Source organism: Lates calcarifer, linkage group LG13 (genome assembly GCF_001640805.2).
Source record: "Lates calcarifer isolate ASB-BC8 linkage group LG13, TLL_Latcal_v3, whole genome shotgun sequence".
NCBI classification, from domain to species: Eukaryota; Metazoa; Chordata; class Actinopteri; family Centropomidae; genus Lates; species Lates calcarifer.
Genome location: NC_066845.1, coordinates 25,059,441 through 25,083,859, shown reverse-complemented (window position 1 = coordinate 25,083,859; position 24,419 = coordinate 25,059,441). Strand labels below are relative to the sequence as shown.

The following is a 24,419-nucleotide window of genomic DNA, read 5'->3' as shown; positions in this document are numbered from 1 at the left end:
ATGAGTCTAAAATTAACATAATAACATAATACTAATAGACATGAGAAGCTTTCACCCTCTTCCATTTTGTTCAGGATTTTTTTATTTTTAGTGACTCAATCGAGTAAAACTATTTTCACAACAAAACCTCATATTTTGTAACGAGACATTGCTCTGTAAATGAAAAACCATAAACACAGTTACTGAGGGGATATAATATGGCCTGATCATGTTTGATACATCTGTCCAGTGTTTTTGTTTTGGTTCTATCAATGGATGAAATATAATGCTGAGCGATAAATCAAAACTCATGGCATAAGTATCTGCAGCAGGACTGCTGGTAACACTTTGTGCCAAGTATAAATCCAGCTTTACTGTCAGTGGATATGCCACTGAAAGTTTATGATGTTTTTCACACAGAGCCAAGTTCTAGAGGTACAAGCATTTTTTTAGTTAAATGTAGCTTCAAGGGTTTTCAAAAGTCACAGAGTAACAGGAGCCACTAACCTTGTCTTTTAAGCGTCTTCTTAGCGCAGCAGGCTCCATACAGAGGTGCCCTGTGGACACAGAGGGTTCAGACAGCGAGCTAACAAGGCTGTGAAAGAAAAAGTTCAGATCAAAAGTATTGATTTCACACAGCGACAGAGTCCTGGCCTTCAGCCCAGCTCACGCACATCACAATCTGTTTTAAAACCATAATCCAGGGTTTACACAAGGCCAGCTTCTTCTGCTGCTGTCTGATTAGGATATCGCTGTCACATCATAATTTTTCAAAGGTCTAAATATACTCAAACAGCATAGTCCCCTCTGCAGTTGCACTATTTCTGACCTACAATGCACTCAATCTACAGGTCCGCTGACAGGGACAAATTTACACATCATGTCCACTCTGAGATGATCCCTGTGTCCACATGCCTGTGACAGAGCGTCTCTCTCTCTGGGACTCTACCTGTATTCAGGGCACGACCGAGTCTTGGATTCTTCACATCGTGGCGAAGGCGAAGACTCTGGAGGTTAGATATTTAGGTTACACCTGTTTCCCTGCCTCACACGCTTTTCTGCCTCGTACAGAGGAGCATGAATGCAGAACAGATCGGTTTAGTTACTTTTCAGTCAAAAACAAACAAACAAAAAACAAGAATACAGTTCATGTTATTGTGTGATCAATACTTTTGATCAGAAATCCTTTAGTGATTTCTCTCTGTCTTGGCTGTTGGCTCATGTACTTTCTCTTAGTTTGTAAAATTTGGTGTTATTCAGCTCAAATTGACATTTTAATGAGCCACTCCAAGCCTATACATATACAGTATATACACTCAGTTACCAGTTTATTAGGTACAGCCAGCTACAGCTATTCAATTCAACTTTACCAGAGCCTCCAAAATTACTGTGACATGAAATCAACACCTCTCTTTAACAGTTATCACATATCGTATAACAAAAATCAGTGTAAATCATGCTTTCACTGATTTTATTATTATTTTCCCCCTATTTTTGTAATTTGCGCAAGTTTATAGTATTAAATTAAATTTTAAAAATTTCTTTATGTGTATATATATCACATACAAATGGTAAGAACCTATTTTGTAAAGATACAGGTTACAAACTGGCTAATTTGCCTTACATGTTTTTCCATGAGGCAAAGTTTCAAATGAGTAATATGAGCAACAAATTTAATAAAAATGACTTTACAGGTGCTGAATCTGTTTAGTTAAACATGAACCCAATGAGCCCAGGACAATACAGTCAAACTCTGAAGCATTTAATCAGAGTTTTGTAATGATAAATAATTAAAACTCCATTAAAAAAATAAAATAAAAAAAATAATAATAATAACAGTTGTTTAAATTCACATCACACATATAAACTGTATTTTAAAGTAAGACAATATCAGAGTTCATTATTCAGCTCAGATGTTTGTCCAGAAACAAACCTAGAAAACTCTGATTCTGTTAATACTTAAGTTATTGTTCATTAAATCAATTAAAATTCTAACATACACTTCACACAGCTTTCTAATTTTGTACTTCAACTTTAAGTTTGTGCTTTAAATGGTTTGTAAAGGAAACATTCTTCCACCTGTTGTCTCTCTCAGTCCTGAGCAGTTCTCTGTCTGTATTTACAGCAGGTCGGCTGCTGTTTGACATCCATGATGTAGTGACTGTGTTTCACGCAGCAGGAGCTGATGACTCTAAATGCGGTCGTATTACTTTGTTACACATTCCACTGCTGAACCTCCCCCCTCCTCCTCCTTTCTACTTTTGAAGTACATCTCCATAACAGCCATGGCATACGGTTTTCTTGGAGGCTTCATGTCATGAAAGTCAGCCCAACTTTATCAGTCACGGTAATGACTCTCTGCGAGGCAGGGCTCAGGTTGAGAGTTGGCCTGTCATGTAGCCGTCTTTCCGGAACGACAGCTAAAACAGCAGAGGACATTCTTACTTATTTACAACCAGCAGCCGTCCACTTTAAGCTCACAACACCACACACACACACACACACACACACACACAACCATCTCCTCAGAGACCGCAGAGGAAATGCATGGTAAAACTAGACGGAACTGATCTTTTTGACACCACTAAGAGCATGTCATTTCAAATCTGCTTTAATTACACTCCTGTTTACAAAGACAGAGACAGGCAGTGGTGAAAGAGGTATTGACATCATTTATTTAAGTGAAATGAGCAATATGAGCCCCCCCCCTTCAAAACTATACTCAAGGAAAAGTACAGAAAGGAGCAACCTTTATTTCATTTAGAGCTTCATGAGGCATCACTGTCCTGAAACATCTATCATGAGTAAAAGATACAATATCTCTTCATTAAAAAAGTACCTCATTAATGTGCTTAAAGAGCACGTAAACACAACATTGGATTACTGTTGGAGCAGCTGTCATTTATTGATTAAAACATCTTTATATAGTCTACACTGACATAAAGGAGGACAGTGGACACAGTCAAATCGTTAGCTAATGATACCTAACACTGTTTTAAAAAGGCTTTTTATTCTAATATCAAATACTGAAGAGCAGCTAAACCCAGATATGATGTCAGAACACCTTTTTGTCCCTTTTCTTTGCACAAAACCCCAACTGCTGTTTGAGCATTTAAAAGAATATTTAATAATCATCTGCTCAAATACAGTGTGGGATATTTGCACAAAAAGTTGTGCATTGTACTCCAGCAAAGGGCATTCCTAACATGCACTGACAGTCTGTTTGTTGACTCGATTAAATGCAGCCATACAGCAACGTTAGCATGTCGCTTAAATGAGACAGCGAGGACACTGAGAATAACTGAAACACAGTCAGATCAGACTTTGCCTGAAGAAATCGACTTGCATGCTGAAGCAAAAACAGGTGGAACAAGAAACAAGCGTACAAAGACCTAACTGTCATTTCCCTCAGTTTGTTTTGAAAATGTGAATAAATTACAGTTTATTTCATTTGAATTTGTCCAAACTTCTTGTTTTAAAAAGTGAAAGCTTAACCTTCTCTTCAGGACCTTTTGAGCTCAGCATCAAATCCCATCAGAAAATTAAAAGGCTGCATAAAGACATATGTTACTCTCAAACTATCCAGGCTTTGTTTTGTGTATGTGCCTTCATGTGTGTGTGTGAGTTACGCATGTCCTGGGAGTTCAAGTGTGTGTTCAGGCCCAGTGAAAGGTCCAAATGAAGACGTATGGTGGCCCAGGGGTGGGCCAGATGCAGAGGTGAATAATGGATGAGTGAAGATCAGTGTTGCTCAGTCCGGCTGTTTCCTGTGAGGAAAAACAGACCAGATTTATCTTCTGTCCTCCGTCCCACGGCCACCCAGGGACCACTTAGAGGAAAAAGATCTAAGTCTGATGTGTAAATATCTTCAGAAGGGATTTTTTGAGAGAAAAAATTGATCCATCACGAGTCGACCTGGGCAGAACAAAAAGAAGAAGAGAAGAAGAAGAAGAAGAGTCTTTGCAGACCTGTGACCAGTTCTAAAAGTTTCTGGAATAGTTAAGAGTTTCAAGAGAAGTGAAAAACGATCAAATCTACATAGAAGTTCTTTTTTTCTCGCATCTTTTTAGAGTTTCTGTTGTACTTTGGTTCCAGTTTGGAAAAGTCATTTTCTCTGGAAACCTGTTGGCTCACAGACAGTTGTGTTATGGTATAGTAATTTGTTTCCAGCAGTAAGAGCAGATTTAGTTTTTGTTAGATTTGGGAGGATGTCTCATAAAGTACTGGAAAAAAGGATGCATGCAGATCTACTTTTCACTAAATGCATAATTTTTTGGGACATTTGCATCAGTTTTAAGGACTTTAACCACCCTACATATATATATATATATATATATATATATATATATATATATATATATATATATATATAAAATCAGAATACCAATCTACAATGGTAATCACATTTCTTCTAGATACACTAAGCCCTGTATGTACCAAATCTGGCAGTTCATCTTCAGCTGTGTTTTTTGGTTTTGACCAAGCGACGTGTACGTGTGACGCGTAGCTACGTAAGCGCGTTGACGCAAGCGCGGGTCTCTCTGACCGTGCAGGGGAAAAGTTGTATAAAGCGTGTGTCCCCACAAAATATGTTTCACCAAGTAATTCCTGGTTTATATATGATATGTAACGATGTTGCTTTGTCTTATATTAACTCCGCTCCCTTCACTAAGAGTTTGGCGAAGGTTTAATCGCAGCGTATTCATTTTTAGATTAGTTTATGTGCGGCTAATGTTTCTCTGTAGCCGTTTTGCTAGCTTAAAAATCGCTGCGTTTTTTGCACTGAAAATCTTTGTTTTATGAATTTTGTCGTCGAAAGAGCTGGCTTTCGACCCGAGGTCACACACACAGAGCTCACGGTTTTGTGTCTTGTGAATATCCAACAGGTAGGGAGGTGTGTATGTGTTTTCACTGTTCCTGTTTAAGTGCGGTTTAGGGATTTTGCAGTGTTTTTATTTTGGTTTCGTCATATACAAGTGTGATTAGTATTAATGTAATTCAAATTCCATGGGTCTGATGGCTTTTTAACCATTAGCCATTTTCATTTAAAACTTAGTGAATATATTTATGTTATTGAATGTTTATAAAGTGTGGTCACACACACACAGCTCATTGTTTTTGTGTCTTATGAATATCTGCCAGGTGGTGCCAGCAAAGACTACTGACCAAGTGTTGTCTCCAGACACCTGTGCTACAAAGCAAGTTCAACATACCCAGAATATCTTCTTGTTATCTGGCCTCACTAAACTTAACTGCAGTCCTGCCGGTTACTGTCAACTCGGTAAGTCAACCTATGGTTTCCCAGTCTAGCTATCAGTGTGTTCTTGTGATAGGCAGAGGTGGAGTTTTCTAGAACCATTAATAAGGTACTTAATATGATATGATAAAAAGATGCTGATACCTAAAATTCAGGTATAGTGACATCATACATCAACAACATAATAAAAGAACAGGTCAAAAACTTTTGATGACTTATAAAATGATGCAACATTTTCAGATTCCTCTGCATTCCAGTTGCATGGACTCTAATAGTATTACAGATTTAAATTGTTATGTGTGGCTTCTATTACATAATAAATACATTCAGTTTGTGATTCAAAAATATGACTTCACGCACATTTTCTAAGTGCTGCATATTTATATTTAAACCAGCAAAGAATGGTATTTCAAGTATTTCAGATATTCTCCAGCGCTAATGTCACAAAGTCAAATTCCAGCAGAACCTCTCCAACATACTCTGAGGAGAAGCTTTGGCTCCATTCCTTTCTGTTGGATGAGCTCCAAGTTTAGGATTGCGATCAGCTGCTCTCAGCTGTTTTCACTGGGAGCTGAAGACCTCCAATAAAGCCTCCACAGGAGACATTTCATCACCTGTAATCCAACCAGCACACTTCTGTCCCTCAGCCTCAGGAACAGGATCTGTGCTCTACAGGAACCAGAACCAGATCCAGGACGAATACCACTGCTGTGTTCACTCATACACCTCAGATCAGAGTCATGCACTGTTTTCTAAGCTGGTTTCAATAAGACTGACTCTAGTTGAGATCCATCATGTGGACTTCAGATAAGATGTCTGTGTTTCACAAAGCTTATATTACACAGGGCTAATTTGTCCTGGGTAAATTAAGACAGACTTTAAAAAAACAAAACAGCAGATTAAGCTACAGCTTCATGCTCATCTTAATTTCAACAGAAAAGTCAGCTCTGTTCCTAGAAGCACATAGATGCTTTTAGAGGTTGAATTCTGCGGACCAGTTTCTTGCGTCTTTTGTATCAAAGTTTGTTCCTTTCCTCACCAGAAGCTTTGCTTTTCTTCGGCTCGCTTTCCAATAGTGACTGTAGCAGAGGGTGTTTTCCAGGCCAAGCTCTTGTAATGTTCCCGTTTCATTATCCATCATGGAGCTCAAAATGAGTCTGGTTCTCTTCAGTCTTAAGATACAGAGCTTTTCTCTGACAGGAGTAGATCCTGCTGCAGTGTCAGGACAAATTCCTGTTTTCTTGATTCACACACAGATTCTGGCCTTATTGCCTTTTCATTTGCAATATTTCACTCGAGTGTTTTTTTTATTTTTCCCTGTTATGTGATCTCTTTATTTTCAGTAGAGCCTCTCAACATATCTAAATGAACTCGTGGTGACTTGGCAAAACAAACAATTAGGATTCCCAGTCATAAAGGACCAGGGACACATACAAAGTGATGCTTATTAACAGTGGATCAGACCCCCCTCCCCAACACACACACACACCCCCACCATGCTAACAGGTGGTGTGTCTGTTACAAGTGAACAGGTGTTGCTTTGTGGCTCCGCCAAGAGACAGCAAGCTGAAAAAAACCAACAACAAACAAGCAGCAGCGTCCCTGTCCTGCTAATTACTGTGCGATCGCTTTGTTTATTATCTTAGTCTGAAGTTTGGTTGAAACGCCCGTTTTCTGAGCCATTCAAATGCAGTTCAAATGCATTTCTCATTTCCCCCTGTGGCTTTCCTTTCTCCCAAATTTTGGCGTCTCATTTCTCAGAGCTGTCGTTCAGAGCAGACCTTGAGCTTTGAAAGAAGGAAGGTTCAGGGAAAATAGGGATCCGTTGAAGCTCAGAGTCCGTCAGCAACATGGCCGGCGGCAAATGTTGGACGGTGCAGACGACACGTCGACAGAGGGGCTGCTGATGGTGGGAAGCGCTGATGGGGACGACCGGCGATGTGTTTGTGGATTCAGTGACACATTTGACGTAACACTCCTTTAAGTCAATACAGTCAGCTGGCAGTCATTTGTTTGTGTGTGTAGATGAAAATGGCCTCTTCACACTGCAGGGCATGTCTTCGTTCTTGTACAAAGCATTAGTATAAACACTGTAAATCACATACGAACAGGGCTGATGAATATGAAGGGAACTTGGCTGACCTCTCTAGCCCTTGCAGAAGCCCCAGCCAAGCCACCACAAAAAAGCCAGATGAACCATCTTAAAATATTAAGTGGCCAAAGAATATGTACACACAAGCTGAGCGCGCTCGAGTTATTCGACTCCCACGAAAGGGCTCAGAGAGCAAAATAATATGCAACAATTTGAGACACAGCTCATTAATTCTGACCCATACATGCAGAACAAGCATATGCTGATACTAATTCATTAGTCTACATCAGTGCAAGTATGAAACCGGGGGAACCTGCACACTGTCACAGATGAGCTTGGGGATTGGGACAGGGGGAGTGAGAAGGAACAGAGTTCAGTTTGAAGGTAAATAGTATGTTTGCAGTAAACTTGTGGACTGATGTTCTGTATACTATCAACAGTACAGCATCTACAGTTTTGTTGAAGATTCTTTCAACTCATTTCCACTTATTTCCACCAGAATTTTGTTGTTGTTAGATGATCAAAGCCTCTAAAAGACGATTTAGACCATCTCATTGGATGCTCAGACAAAATATAAATTGTTATGAAGACTCCACTTTATACCTGGGTCGAGTCTTCCAGCAATTACATTAACAATGGACAATTCTGAGGCATGTGATTTACAGTGCAAGTCAAGTACATCCATTTGACTTTCCTGTGGCAGGTTGAAGTTCATGTCTGGTCACGGATCAACAATCAGCGTTTGAATTGCTTTTAAATATAACAACAATCTTTTCCTACCCTTGTGTTTTAGTTGCCTAACCTTAGCCACACTATAGCCGTAGTGTATTTTCTATATTGTCCAGTATAGTTAGTCTTGTCATGAATGGACGATCAAAAATGAATCAAATCAGAGAACCTTTTTGTCCTGGTTACAGTGGTAACCACAATAACCACATGGTTAAAGTTTTGGACGATTGTGGTCATGGTCCCGACATGGACCGAGGACTGGAGGAAACAGGAGATGCACAGTGGTCTTCTCTGTTAAAGTCTGACCTTTTGTATATTTTAGCGTGTCTCTGTACTGATGTCACATTTCATCCACCTTTGCTTCTGAAAAACGAGTTTTAATTTCTATAGCCAGTAGAGGGCTTTGTCACTCAAACTCAACATCTGTTGTTAAGGGGTGTTTTCTAAAAACACTGACTCTCATTTTTGTCAGGAGGACAGGTTTCTCTGCAGGTTCTTACACATTGATACCTTTGGTTTTGGTCGTCCTCACCTGCGTTATAGCTTTGACACATCGACAGTCGGATATTTCTTCATCTTTTGATCATTACCCCATCATTAGACGTGTAGATTATATGATGAATTGAGAGCTTTTGATCTTCTCCTCATGAACATAATCCAGTTCTTCTTTTTATAACAACACTTGCTGGCATTTCTAAATGTTTCATGTTTCCTTTCATTCTCTTTTTCAAATAAATCTAGAACTTTATAATTTCATAGTTGCATATATAGTACAAAAATTGTCTAAACTTTGATCCAGACTATATTCTCCAAAGCTTAAACACAACCTGCTCTTGATTTTACCTCTTTACTCTTTAACCTTAAAGAAAAGCGTCCTTGTATTAAACATACAGCACAAAGGACTTGATGTGTGGACTATGCAGACTATTTAAGCACCATTGGACACCAGAGGAGTATTGTCAGTATGTTGATGATTGAGACCTTGACCGGTCAGATGCTCCCAAAGCGTGCCCTCGACCCTCAGATTGATCACCGTCTCTGGGCTCAGACGTTTCAGGGCCGCAGCAGAACCTGCTGTCTGCTGTTTGCTTAGACTAAAAAGCTGCTAAAAGCTGGGATCAATCGGGCGGGAGAATCAATCAGGATCATCCGTGTTTATACGACTCAGGAGGATTACCTCACTGTTACTGGAATGGCCTCACAGGAATGACTAGCCATTAGAACAGTGGGACTAAACACTGCCCTGCTGTTTACATAAAAGGTAATGTGGGCTCGGCCTCGGCTCTGTGTGCCAGAGACAATTAGGCCTCTATGCAGGCCGTAATCCACCGCCGGGCGCGAGGTAATCAAATTCAAACATAGCTGGGCCCCTGAAAACAATGAGGGCGGGGATTACAATGAATACATGTGAAGATAGAAAATTAATTAGCTTAGCACTGAACATGTGCTACAGTGACCAAGATTCAAGGTATACAGCATCAGATGGATGTTTTGTATTTCAGTATTTTGGGTTGGTCAAGAAGAATAACTACAAATTGAAATATTGCAGGTGAAGAATGGATAAGTGTAAATTATTTTAACTGTGATTAGGCAGATTCATGGTGTTGCACTTGGTTGTACTTGTGGACAGACTGACAGAGATGGAAATGTGAAGAATGAGAAAAGACAGCTTGAGAGAGAAGTTCATATTCTACCTGCTCTCTCAGCTGTACACACCTGGCCAATAGCTGTGCAAAGTGGGTGTGATTGTTTGATTATCTGCACAGAAATTGCTAGATGTAGCCCCCTAGATTCTGATGCTGGAGAGGGATAATCCTTCAGGTATTTTATTTGAACCATACTGAGGCTTTTTACTGTCCTCCAACCACAGCTCTGCAGGAAAACAGCATCACAACACAAATACTCAATCTGGAAGATACTCATTGGAGTTCTAACCCAGACATGCTGAACCATGAATGGCTGAACTTTAGAAAGTATAACTTTCAGTGTACATATGGACATGTGGACATTTAAAAAACATATGAATTTATCCTTCAGACTGTGAGAAGGTGTCTAGAAGCTGGAAGGAACTCTGATGGAAAAAGTTTACTGTGTGTTAGAGTAATCGTTCTAGTTGATCAAAGTAGATTTCAACTCAAAGCACAGGTCACTACTAGTAACATTAATGTTGGCTGTTTTCTATTCAAGTGTCCAGTACGCTGTGACTGTAACTGCACGAGACCAGGACGTGAAACTGAAGCAACCAGACGGAATATTTAATATTTAATATTCATATTTACACTTGTTCCTTCTGTGACAAGTCAAAATACCCTTTGTTTCTGGGTGGATATGATTTATGCTTTTGCTCAGCTCACAGCAGCAGGCAGTGAATGAGCAGTGTCTTGCTCAAAGGCACATGGGAACCTGTGACCTCCTGTCCCCTTGCTGCCAGATCAAAGAATCACCACAAATGATCTTTTCCACTCTCTGAGACCAAGGAAAGAATTGTTTAATTGAACAGATTTATTGAAATTAATAAGTAAAATATTTTAGTCTATGAAGCCTTTTGAGGGTTGGACCAGACTGGATCAGTTTATTTACCATCTTAACACAATGACTTTAAAAGGCAGCTTTGTTACTGCTCACTAACATGGGGCTTTTTGCTCACGGACACTTTGACACCCCCTGTAAAAACCGTCATCTTGAAAAGATGTTTAGATGGTTGTGAGAGGAAGTAACTCATAAGGTTGGAATCCTGTGGGAGAAAGGAAACTGAAATGAAATAAATAAAAGTGAAGAATAGCACACAGTCTAATCCTACTATCAGTTTGTGCAATAATCTATAATCTGATATATCCAATGTCTCCTCAGCTACTGTACACAGCTCAGAATACATCAGGCGGCTTGACAGACGCTTGTCCTGTGAGCATGTGGACGTATCAGATGATAAGGTGGACTAAAGCCTATAAATACAGCTGCCTGAGTCTCCCGGTGAGCCACTGTTTAAACTCTGCTGCAACACCTGAGGATCTCTGCTGTCTCCGTCCTCCCTCCTGCCTTTAACTATTCATTATTTAGGTTCAGCTCTTCCTATATGGAGAGAGGCGCCGCTGGAAGAGGCGTCTTTTTTATGTGTTTTTTCATGAATTAATTATTCGCGTCCTCGATGTATTAAAACGATGTTTTCTTGTGCGTAAAATGCCGCGCTCAGTGCGTCCTGGCGCGGACGATTCCTTGGAAAATGTGCGGTGTCAGTCGCGTTTCCTTCACGCCCCGCTATCGTGGATCGGTGCTGAGCAGGAGTGGCATCTCGGCGACAAAATCTGGATGAAAGAGCGTCCTTTAGAGCTCAGGCATGCATCGAGTAATGAGATCATTGGCGTTATAAATATCCCCGTGCCAGCAGAACAACTCCAGCTACTGCAGCCGGGGTAATGCCCAGGAGCGCTGCACGCGTGTGTGCGCACGGTTTCTGGTGCCCAGACCTCAGGAGCGACACCAAAATGCTAGAAGTGGCCTAGCGAGGGTCTCCTTTTTGGAAGAATGAATGTTCCTCTTTACCTTCTGACCTTCGCTCACTTGATTTGCGCCGCCGCCGGAGGAGAGCACGTCTCTTTGGAGCGCCAACTTCTGGAAGAGGGGATCCGCTCGGGACGCAGGACTTGCAGGCTGTACTGTAGGGTTGGCATCGGCTTCCATCTCCAGATTCATCCCGACGGCAGAGTCAACGGCAGCCATGAGCCCAACCAGCTGAGTAAGTCATTCAGTCCGGTTTCACGGAGCACTGAGCGCTCCAACTACTAAATTATAAACGTCTGACGCGCAGATGAATCCGGTGCGTCCCGCTGAGAATGCGCACTTGGATCGAGATTCCAGCATTTGCTCTAATCGATCTTCTGTTTGCAGCTGTATCTATTTTAAATGTCATCCGTGGAAGTTGTAACGATAATGATTTACACAGGGAGAGCGTAAGGACCGCGCACCTAAACTTAGGCTGCCTGACCCTGCGAAATATCTGAGCAGCGGCCATCTGGTTGACGAGCCTTGTTTGTGTCTCTCCGGGATGTTGGCAGGTAGACTATTTGTGGAAGTAACAGGTGCAGCAGTGAGACATGAGGATGTGTTGGATTGCCCATCAGCGCGATTGTCATCACAACAACGCTACTCCATCCATACACTGCAAAAAATATCCGGCTCAAAAAATTGGAAATCATTATCATTGTCTATTACTTACACGGGTTTCACTCAGAGCGAGTGAAAACATCGTTTGTTTTGCTCATTCAATGATTTGACTTTTTCCAAACTGAAATCAATCACAGGTAAAGAAATAAAGAGCAATAATAAGTTGATATTAAGTGCTTCATTTTGCTCATTTGAAATAACTTGATTCAAGAAGACCTGAACTTTTCAGTGCAGGTGGTTGATATAAACAGGGTTTCCTCTTTAAGAAGCATAACCCTGTGAATAGTGGGCTTTTGAGGCTGACACCTGTACTTGTATTTGAACATTTAAAAAAGTCTGATCATGGTACATCCATATATATTCATTAAAACGCATCACAAAGAAATATTTTAACAGGAATCTTAAGGTATAATATTTATTGGCTAATTTTTCACTGAGAAAAAGCAGGGAAATTCAAACACAACTTGTGAATAAGGACGAGATCGTACAGGGAGTGACAGTGTCTTAAACTAAGGCAGATGACTGATATCACGATAACAAGATCATTTCTCTCCATTTGAAAACTCTGTCTCTTAAGTTAAAAAAAAAGAGATGTTGACGCTCAAATCTGGACTAAACTACAGCTCAAACACAATAACCCCTAAAGATGCTTCCAGAACAGAGTAAATTAGGACTTTTGTCATGAGTTTTGACCTGAAACATTTATGAAAAAAACTGTTCAAATGCCAAAAGTTACAACTGTCGTGTATGTGAATCTCGTCCTGTGTTATCTAGGCCAGAAGACTAAAGTCATAAATCAGGTTTTCAGTTTTTACTGCACCATCAGATCCCTCATCGCTCATCTGCTGACGAAACAGCCGAAGCTCACCGTGAAAGTGCACTTGTGCCTCCATTTCATGGTCCCCTTTAGAAGAGTTGTCAGGTTACATGGATTTCATCGCGACAGCCATGTGGTTTTGAATCCTGCATGACAGCACTGGAGACGGGCAGGAGACTGGGTGTCTTAGATTTGTAATATGAAGATTGTTTTACCATCACAGTTGCATCAGATAGCAGGTTAAACACAGCCCACTGACTGTAGGATCACTGCTCTCCTGTTTACGATGACATACATGCAGCCTGTTAAACTTTTTTTTTACTTTCATTTGATAAAGGTGGAGCAACCATTAGTGTATGTTATCCTGCGTGGAAGAACAAGTAGATGTAACTGATTGTTTGGCTTTCAGTTGACTGTTTTTGTGTCACACGATTGTTGTTTCAAATGAACCCACTCTGGCACAACCTATTATCCTGCATGACTGAGTTAGGATCAGGGTCAGCTCCACCCCGAGCGTCAGACTAAGAGGAACGTTCATGTTGCATAAAAAGTATAGTTTTTAGGAGAAAAGTGAGTCTGCACAGATTCTGTTTTTGTCAGAACAGAATGTTTATACTGATCATATCATAGTTAGGCAAGTGGGTTAAAGTTGTGGAGGATTGTGGTTTTGGTTAAATGTAAAAAAACATCAACAACAACAGCACTGATTTGGTTTATGAGACGTGACCCTTCCTAACACGTTATTCACCACGCCATCTCAGTTACCACGTTACTTTTCTCTGATGTATGACTGTTATGGCCATATATGGATGGTACACATGATTAAATCTTGTGGGAGTTGTGGTATTTGTGAAAACCTGCCCAGTGCAGCCAGTCCTGTACCTCCTCTGGCCACTGAACAGACTCTCTGAAGCATCAGGGGTCCAGGGGCCGTGATAAAGAGCACACTGTGGATTCACTCCTTTTTCCTCATATCAATCAGCTGTGGTTCTGTGGTTCAACCTGGAGACTCTCAGAGCATAATCCTACCTCTGTGAACTCTAGGCTGCTACTGTTAGTCCTGCAAGCAGTGTAAAGTTACACACTGATAAATCAGTGCTTGCAGACAACATTAACAGCCAGCAAGGCATGTAGGAGTCTTTGTACACAGTGCAGACTATCCCTGTATCTTTTGTGTTTTCATCCAAGATGTAAGAGCCACACTGTGTCCCTGAGCTACAGTGTTATATTGTGTTTGGTCAGTAAAGTTTTTATTCGTTGCAATAAAACATCATGATGAAAAATGATTAATTAGGTAGATTAATTAAGTTTGAAGACTGGAGGATGTTGCTGTGAGCGTGCAGAAAATGTAATTCCACATGCAGATGAAATAACTTGTGTTTCTTTTGCATCGCTGCCAATTTGCTCGCCATTCTTTGTTAATGAACTTGGCTCTGGTTAGCTGGAAAGGTTTCTAAACTAGTGATGTGAGTGAACGAACTGTAAGATCGAGATAACTGAACTGACAGCAGAACAGGTCACGTCCACTCTGTTATCCAGGCGGTGGAGAAGCGACGCGATACAGAAAATGACAAGGGTAGTAAAAATACACTCTGTAAGCCATCAATCATCAGAGCATGTTGTCTGTCCTCCCAGGTGTCCTGGAGCTCTTTGCGGTTTCTCAGGGGGTCATCGGCATCAAAGGGGTCTACAGTAACAGATTCCTGGCCATGAATAAAAGAGGACGGCTCCACGCCACTGTAAGTATCCCACTCACTTCACAAACTGCTCCTGGTCGTCACCTGTGCTCTGAAATTCACTCTCAGCTCATACGTGCTGCTGACTGTGCAGTGGTACTATGTGTTATTTTGAGGTGGCACATATTTGTAGATAACAAGTGTTAACTGGAGTGTTGTTGTCCAGCAGCTGTAATGGCTCTTTAGCATCTTGCATCTTGTTGTAGCCACACATCCTGATGTATCACCACCTGATACAGCTGTTATTACTAACATCCAGCTGCAGTATCATCTCATTGGTGTTGTGTTTGTGTCCTCATGATGAATCTGTTCAGTATTTACTCTTCAGTTTGGTCTCCACAAACTCCTAAGAAATATGTCTGGCTCTTCAGCTGGTAACGCTCCGCTATGTTCACCTGCTTCAGTCGCTGTCAGTCAGAGCCTGTTTGCTGAAAACAGCTTCCTCCTACAAGAACACTGAGACTAAACCGCAGAGAATATGCTGTAAAACTGAAACAGTAAGCTAAGAGAGGCTAACATGCTCATAGAGCTGCTGAGTTGGGTTGTAAAATACTGGTTATTTGGGTACTTATGTCTCTGAACTGTCTTTTCCTCACTGTGTAGTGGACTGAGCGTATAAATGTGGCTGACTACTCTCTTGGACAGCACCTCCACAAAGGCATTTGTGGTGTTGATCGAGGTAGCTGTGTGAAAACTGAATAAACCGAGTGTTCAGATCACGTTTTAGGCACACTGATGGTTTTACTATGTTAGTTTTCATCTACATCTCATGGTTGGATTATTTTCTTACACATGCTGAACTTCCACTCTCAAACTTTCATATTGTTTCCTTCTGACTTTTAATTGACCATTTGTTGTTTGCTGAGCAGACCTCCTGCCAACGTCCATACCCAGCACCGCAATTTAATTTGGCCAAATACTGAATCTGCATCTCATTTAGTGCTGCTCCTCTCTGCTGCAGTCCAACTTCATTTGCACTCACGAAGCTGGTGTATCCCTCCATCAAAACCAGGCCTAGTGCAGCTATATTTGTTTTATTTATTAGTTTCTGCAGCTCTGCATCTGTGCTGCATAAAAAAATCCCCAAATCTGACATCAGCATGTCATGGCATACTGCTGTAATCTTTAGCCACAGTTTTGAAGACTTTTAAATCCCCCCAAACACACAGTAAACCCAAATCTGCCCACAGCAGCTTGGCCTTGCTGCCGTAAGCGGGCTGGCCAGCCCCACTGACGAGTCATCTGTGGGAGCCTTGGCAGGCGTGTAGATAGCAGCGGCTCCCTATTAGCATGTGTTAATGGGAAGAGCAGATTAAGGCCTATCTGGGACGGCTGATAATATACAGAGGAGTGAGCCACAAAGTGAAAATCAATATGTTGAGTAAACAATCAGCCGGGCAAACAGCTATCGGAGAACCAGAGAGTCTGTGAGCTGCTGCGGGTGTTCGTGCTGAGCAACGGCGATTTATGCCCCCTCAGCTCCCGGTATTGTTTCATGAAACCACGTCAGCAGGGAGTGATGTGGCGTCTTTCATCAAAGTGAATTCTCAGCCGAGGCTTATTATAAATGTACTGTTGTGACTGCGCGCTGTCCACCAGCAGATACATATTCAGTTGTCATTCCAGCTTATATATGCACAGAGGAAAATGAGAAACGTTCTCTGGGTTAAAGCTCATCCCAAACAAGATTTACATATGAACCGAAACGACACAGACATGGATAATAAAAGGGAACAAAGCTAAACAGCACACTGCCGGGCATTGCCTCAAACTGGAGACCTGATCGTTTTTGTCCTGCTGGAAGTTTGTCATGCATAACCCGGGCCTGAGTCAGTGGGATTTTCTTTCTTGTGGTCCAGCGTGTCTGCAGTCCTGTGTCATCTGCCCCCATTTCCTGTTCCAAACTGTCGAAATGTCATAAATGAAAGTCCAACTTTCCACATCCACTCCTTATGCACCAACTCAAAGGTCGAACATCTGGTGTTTATGTGCCTGGTTTTGTCGTGACTGTGCGACTCCCTCAATCAACACAATCAAGCTGATGCTGTTAGAGCAGAGCTGTTCACTGGGACAGGAGCGATCCAGGCAGCAGCATTATTAACAAAACGATGAGTCCCTCAGTCAAGGACAGAAAATACATTTTGCTGTAAAGCTTCCATTAGCATAACCCATCATTTATCTTTGTAATCACAGGGCAGGTTCAGTTACAGATCAACACTACAGGAGCTCCCCTGCTCTGGGGTATGGCCTGCTGTGATCATCTAACAGCTCAAAGCAGGCTATGAGCTATTAGACTGTAGTTTTTATGTGTATAGAGAGAGATGTGGGTTCTGTCTTTGCAGTACAGCTTTGCCAGTTGCATGCCTTGCTCTCTCAGAGACCGGTTCTCTGGCTCCAACTGTCGCAGTCGGAGCTTATTTTTGCCTCCGGAGCAGCTCTGCCTCGGAGAAATATTTGTATAACTAAAACTCCAATCTGTGGCTGCAGCTGCACTGTGCTGTTGAACTGCCTTGATGATTTGGGTGGATGTAAACCTTTTGGAGGCTCGGGCTTCACGGCGGGGTGTCAGGTGACACTCTGAACCTTTTCTCATTGTGTCGTCTGTCATGTTTAATATTTAGATGTTTTCACAGTGGCAGTTTATTGGCTGAATAATGGCAGAGGAGAAAGATGCACAGTGCTCGGCATGACGCGCTCAGCAGGCCATCACAAACATAATCTTTTGAAAGGTGAAAGGGTCACCTGCATTAGTTGAACAAACAGTGAGTGACAAGGGAGAGAGAAAGAAAGAGAGAGACAGAAATACACAACTTAAACTTCTATAGCTCCAGAAAATACTGATTTATTAAGGGTTTGATTTTTTTAATTTTGTCATTTTCTACAGTTTATTATGCATCTATGATGACATGTTTCACTTTGTCATCCAGTTTGTGACAAACCTGATCCCTTAATTTAGTGGATATAAAAGTGGAGTTACACTGTGGTCCCAGCAGACTTACATGTATTATTTATTTATCACTGACATTTATAGTGTTGAGCAGCATATCTCAACAAATACTTGATGGATTGCTGTGTAATTTGCTACAGATGTCCATGGTCCCCAGAGGATGAATCGTACTAACTTTGGATGGTCCCCTGACATTTCATCTAATACGACCAGCAGGTCAAGGTTTCCATATATCCAGTGAAATATCACACTGCTCTCAACAAGCATCAGTTTGCGTTCAGAGAATGTTTCCTTGAGAAGATCTCTCTGAGAGTTTAGAAGAGCGTTTTTCAGCCAGTGTCCCTAAAGGTTCAGAGCCAGAGTTGTTGCTGGTTGTGGTTCAGTTCGTTGTCTCAGGTTTAAGAAAATTTAATGAAGAAATAGTAGAGGAGAAAAAGTTAGTCATCAGTAACTTTCCACCTCTGCCCTCAATACCGCTAACCCCGGGGATCATGGGAAAGGTCCCTTTAAAAGAGTGTGACCAATCCAGCAGGGCAAGAGCCAGGTTAAACAGCTGTACAAGCATTATGATTTTAACAATAAGATCTCTGGAATCTGGCTGCAGCTATTAAATCCTATGAAACACTGCAGGGGCCAAATCTTCTTCCTGGTATGCATGCTTGTATATGTGTGTGTGTGTGTGTGTGTGTGTGTGAGTGCGTTCGTACATGCTCCAGTGGATTTGTTTCCAAATGTATAATTCCCTGACTGGTACCAGAGCTGGTATGTTGCTCAAATGTAGCGTTCTGTTAAATCATGTCAATCCACCCATAGCAGTGACTTGGGAGTTCTGTACAATTTTCTAATCATCTTTAAAAACAACAGCCAAAAGGAACAGTGGGTCACTTTGAATAACTTAAAACGTTTGTGCTTCTCTGCCGCGGCCGCAGTGCTCTCTCTTGTGACTGGCATGTTTACCAAACGCTGTAATGGCATCATTTTCTGCTATGCTGCACTCTTCAGCAAAGCAGAACAGTTTGTTTTATTTCAGAATGGCAGGAGGTTATACAAGGAAGTCATACTGCAGCAAGGAACCAGGCATCCCTGGGTACATGTCAGAGTTTCCCACTCGAGTTATTTTTAGGTACAAAACAGGAACATTCATTGAATATCTACATATCTCAGATTTTGAGATATGGGTGTAACACACCATATATGCCTGTAGTGTCTTTACATTTTCAGGAAGGATGTAACAGTGCATCATTGAGAACTGTTTCAGCCTGTGAGCTGAATAAATACAGTCCTCCAACACCTCAGGTTTTGTTACTTTACAAAAAGTGGACAGTCCATGCAGACGTGTAAAAACAGACAGGGTTTGAGCTTCTCTCTCAAGCTTCTGTTTATCATTCATAACTCAACTGTTGTCACTTTTCATGGGTACAAATGAGTAAAGCAACACAAATTCCTTTGAGGTAGGACTGTCTGAAAGCAGCCATTGTTATCCCCATTTATTTAATTCATCGGCAGAACATGTATGCAGTCTAATTGTAGTTGTAGTTTAATGCAAACCATAGAAACTGAAAACCATTGGCAGTGTTGTAAATCATGTAAGATCTGGAAAAAGAGCTTTGTTTACTGAACATTGAACTGACTTCAGAGAGACACGTAGGTCTAAATTAGTCAGAATAAGACATAATTTAACATCATGCTGACATCTGTCTGTGTCAGATTGTGTTCAGGAAGCCTGCTGTGCCATTATATTAACACTGTTAGAGCCAAAAACCACTGACACGCCAGAACGATCTGTTGAACAGACTTTTAGTGAAGTAAAAACCGTTATTAATCCATCACTCTCAGAACAAACAGAACCACCAACAGCCTGTTTGTCAGTTCTTTGTAGATGAAGTTCATACATCAGCCATAATGAGTTTCTGACCAGTACAGAGACTCTGCTGCTGTCAGTCAAAGCGTCTCCGTGATAAGGAAAGTCATTTAGATGAACCCCGCCCCCCCCTCCACAAGCTCGCCTCAGTTACTCTGGAGCTCGCCCAATCAGATCCCAATCAGATGATATTATGTTGCCCTGCAGTTGGGCTGGTTAGGAAGCAATTGTAGGTTGTTCAACATTTTCCCATCCTGAATGCTGTTGTGATTACATATACTGTGTGAGCCAGCTCTGTATCATCAGAAATTCCTTCAACTTTGGTCACTGCATAATAGATTTAAAATCAACCTCTTTTTTTGGTTCTCCTTTTCTAGCCCTCCCCAATCTGCTGTTGTGTGAGAAAACCTAACTTGGCTTCTCACATCTCACAGTAAGGACAGTTGACCTCGACGATCACAGGAGGTTTCTCACAGTAGCAGTAAATGTGTATGAGTGTGTTTGAGCCCTTGTGTCAGATCAGTATTAACAAGGAAATAAAACTGGGTCAGTGGGGAGGATCTGGCAGAGGTCGTCTTCCAGATGCTTGTTGGTGGAAGCTTCTTTGTAAAGGAATAGGAGCCATTAAGTTTTCTCTCTCTCTGACTTAAAGACAAGTATCTAAGAAGCTGCTAACCAGAGGAACAAAGGCTTAGGTTACATGGTGGCGTGCAAACAGCTCCCACGTGTTCTGCAGCTGAGCCTCGTAGACATGTGGACAGAGTTTGTTAATTAAGAATTAATCACAAATAGTCTGAGTGACTGATGGAAGCCAGGGAGCTACAGTGTTTTGTAGTTCCATTAGAGAGAAAAAGTTAAGAGGTAACACCTGTTAATTCATTATCTCTCTCTTCTTTTGTAGGAATGGTTCACAGACGACTGTAAGTTCAGGGAACGTTTCCAGGAGAACAGCTACAACACTTACGCCTCAGTAATCCACAGGAACCACAGGACTGGTCGCGAGTGGTTTGTGGCCCTCAATAAGAGAGGGAAAGCTAAAATGGGCTCCAGCCCGCGGGTCAAATCCCAGCACGTCTCCACCCACTTCTTGCCGAGGGTCAGCCTGCACGACAAGAGCGAGCGAGGCTTCACCATCACAGACAGGAGCAAAGAGAGGAGGAAATCTCCGCCGCCAGCACCGCCCAAACCCCCCGTGGCGAAGGCCAACGTCCATGCGGGAACAGCACCGAGACGTCAAGTCAAGTACTGGCCCAAGTACCGGTTTGGATAGATATCACATGGTTTGTCTCTGTCTGGGGGAGACAAGGGTCATAGACATTGGACAGATAAGTAATGGACGTGCCCAGAAAACTGACAATGGTCATTTATCACATTCAAAGCATTCCGGGTATCTATGAAGGGTGTGAAAAACCTTAAAGGGCTGCCAGGTACAACTACTGAGCGTTTCTTTTCTGAAGCTGTGATCAAAGTTGGGAGTTGCCTTTCCACTCTGTCCTGTGTCATCAGTTGTGTACATGGTGAGCTTCAGCAGTGACCCAGTCCTGTTGAACCTGATGCTGTTAACTGTCTTTATATTCTGAGTGAAACTTACTTGAAGTTATTTCTGATTTATGCATCAAAGATTGAAAGGTCATCCATGTTGTTCTGCTAGCTGAATGAAATATCCTCAATGGACCATGTAATGTCCTCCATTATTTGTTTGTCAGTGAGGAACTGTCCTAAAATTATAGGGTAAGTGCAGACTAACTTTAAAAGAAGGTAGTCTGAACTTTACAGAAGATTTTCTAACCCCAGATTCATATTTAGTTGCTGTAATTCCTTGTGATTTAAAAAATATCTCAGAATTTGGAATTAGACAAATTTATGGCACCATCGGTCACGAACGTGTTTTGCAGCAGAACAACAAACGTGTTTGTATCAGAGGTTAATTTTCCTCATAATCAACCAGTAGCTATTAATGAAGCAATATGTCAGTTTGGATTTTGATAATTATTAATGATTGAACATTAACTCTAGAAAAGAGAGCATGATCTTTTATAAGGTCTCAGCCCTCACCTTCATTTTACAGTAGATGTCAGTAAAGACACGGCAGGGGAGGCAAATTTTTTAAAATCTAATTCTAATTAGTAAATAATAATGCTGGGGTTGTTTTTTTTTTGTTTTTAAAAAGTGAAACAGGTTTTGTACAGTCCCATGAGAGATGAAATTATGCAGCAAAGTCAAATGGGATGACACAGATTTAAGTTAGTGTTATTTCAGAGGTGAGTTGTGTCGTGTGCGACAGCTCTGGTTTGAACAGACTTATTAATGAATTTAATTTTGTTATATATCACAATTATACGGCTCAAAAAATGTTAATTTAAAAGAAGACAATTTAGATAAAAGTAAGTAAGATCATTGAAATAGATCTAAAATCAGGAAAGTAACAAGTAGCTTCTCAGAGCAATGAAACTCAATAGCAGCACAGACATCAGGTCCAACCATGTTATAACATCTAATGACACTCCACCATGTAGGTGATAGTAAACAAACAACAGCTTATTAACATTACACGCTAATTATATCACAGATATGTGTGTTCTCCCTGTTGGTTAAAAGGTAAATTTGACTCTACGACATGTTTACCAGCCTCTTCAGAGACATGAGGCTCCTGTCTCCTTCCTAAACATACACACCGACCAACTGTCCCTTCACTAACACCAGATTTGTGATAATCAACATGAAAATGAAACCTGGCTCTCCAGAGACTCCCCCCTCCTCCTGGACAGCTGTGAGGGATCAAGGAGCAAACTGTCCATCAAAACTATCATTTTAGCGACCGGCTGTCCCCTCTGAAAAATCCAGAGTCACGACCTCGCGGCATTCCTCCCAGGAGCAGCACACACCTCCGTCACCACGGGGATAAAGACGCCGAGAAAGAACGGAGCAGTGTTTTGGGGAAGGTTCAGGCTGTAGGTGTATCAGATGGCAGGCAGCCGTGGAATGGTGGTGTGGGATCATACAAACATCTCAGGGGAGGAAGACTGGGTTTGGTTGTGAAGACGACTGAATGACCTTCCTGAGAGCCTGAACCAGATATTCATGCTGTCTTTCATTTAACTGTGTGACGTACTTGAGCTCGGGTGCATTTAGCAGAGGCGTTCAAACCTGTGTATTAACCTTTGGGAAAATGGTCCAAATACCTAACAAGACAAAGACCAAGAGTAACAGTATGAAACATCTGTCAACTTTGCATTTACAATCAGAAGAAACCTGAGTTCAGATATTTTTTATGGTTAAGATCACAGTGTTATGGTGCACTGACACTGTACATCTTTGAATACAAATCTTTTCATACAACAGTGTAATCCTAGTGATTTACAGATGTGGTTCTGTTCTGCCGTGTTGTTGCTCGTACAGGGTTCAGGCCTGGTCATTTTCACATGTATTTCTTTAGATATTTCCCTCTGACTGTGCTAATAATCTGCTTTCATGTGAGCCATCAGTGAGAGACAGGGTGTTGCCAGTGTGTTGCATTAGCCTGGCAGAGCTTTCAGCCAGTAATGGAGAAAATAATGCAAAAGTACTCTCAGGTTTAGGTCTCGGATTTGACAGTACAACGGAACCTGACATCTGGATGTGGGGTCAGGTTGTTAAAAACCTGCAAGGGCCAGGATCTGGTCTCATTGGTAAGGGTTGCACAGATTGCTGCAAAATAATCATGAAATGCTATTATTATAATAAAAAATGTTAGAATCTAACATATCTGTACTTATATTTTCTAGATCATCACAAAAAGTCGTCTTCTTACAGGGGAAGACAAAGCATTAAAAACGAGTGATATACCTCTCTTCTGTCAGGTTAATACACAGGTTAATACAGTGGAACAGACTGTGGCCAATGGCAGCCAGTGTTCAGCAGGAGCCTGTAGCAGTTGGATCTATTTTTGCAGGTTATCAGTTGACAGAGGTCCTGAGGGACTGTAGATATCTCGATGCTGTTAGTTAGTTTTTTAATGATCCTCTGTGTCGTCGTCATGTTGTGTGGTCTTCATTCACATCCCAAAGAAATATTTTTTGTACCAGAATTTTTTAAGAATAAAAACTTATGTATGAAGAAGAGTTTTATATGATTATTACAAATAAATATATCAGCAGATATTCACATGCATTATGTTTTATATGAGGTTAGGTGAAATGCAGCAGGTGGTTATAACCTGAGACTGTAAATCTGATCAGGTTTGACCTGTCACTGTTTATCTGCTTGAGAAGGAATCAGTCCAGGGTCACTGTGGTCGACTAATGAAAGACAGGTGTGTGTGTGTGTGTGTGTGTGTGGTGACAGGACTGTGCTGGCTGATGTTCTCCAAACCCTCTGAGGTCATGACAGTTTTTACTTAAGTCCAAAACAGGCCTCAGCGCTCATTAGTCACCAGTGCTCTCCATCTTCTTTCCAGATATAAAGAGTGGGATTCCTCCTCCTCTGACTCCAATGATTCAACATTTAGCCTCATTAACATTTAGTGTCACAAAGAGGATTTTTCTTTTATCCTCCGTTCTTACAGCAGCACATAATGCAGCCAAAGTGGACAGAAATGTATACAGCCAGAGCAGCTGCTTCAGTGTGTGTTTGTATAAGTACAGCTGTAGAAGTTAAAGCCTGGGTGACTGGTGCATAATTAGCTTTATCAAACTCGATGTTGCCTGTTGAGCCACTGATTAAAGAAGATAAAAGAGCAATGCTTCTACTTTGACTAATTAGACTGTGTCAGGATCAGTTTTTTGATGAACTAACCCCAAACATTGGCTTAATGGAAGCCCAATCAACATGAGGCCAGAGCCACAGCGGAGGAGTAATCACT

General features: G+C 41.4%; 1 protein-coding gene across 3 annotated transcripts; it reads left to right on the top strand.

Annotated features, from left to right (window-relative positions):
- The first annotated feature begins 840 nt into the window (after positions 1–840).
- On the top strand, positions 841–23,742 carry fgf5 (fibroblast growth factor 5). 3 transcript variants are annotated; one of them, XM_018682326.2, is made up of 4 exons: positions 841–992; positions 5,122–5,260; positions 14,671–14,774; positions 20,481–23,742. In XM_018682326.2, exons 1-4 carry the CDS (start codon positions 891–893, stop codon positions 20,847–20,849), a joined length of 714 nt encoding a protein of 237 aa, XP_018537842.1. In that variant the 5' UTR covers positions 841–890; the 3' UTR covers positions 20,850–23,742. The 3 variants fall into 3 exon arrangements, with proteins under 3 accessions (XP_018537842.1, XP_018537847.1, XP_018537848.1); XM_018682331.2 differs by lacking the exon at positions 841–992 and adding an exon at positions 4,525–4,865; XM_018682332.2 differs by lacking the exons at positions 841–992; positions 5,122–5,260 and adding an exon at positions 10,530–11,790.
- Positions 23,743–24,419: the final 677 nt, after the last annotated feature.

Coding starts and splice junctions, on each gene's coding strand:
- fgf5 (XM_018682326.2), top strand. CDS start 891: ATGCCTGTGACAGAGCGTCTCTCTCTCTGGGACTCTACCTGTATTCAG. Junction 5,261..14,670: donor TGCCGGTTACTGTCAACTCG/GTAAGTCAACCT, acceptor CTGTCCTCCCAG/GTGTCCTGGAGCTCTTTGCG. Junction 14,775..20,480: donor GAGGACGGCTCCACGCCACT/GTAAGTATCCCA, acceptor CTTCTTTTGTAG/GAATGGTTCACAGACGACTG.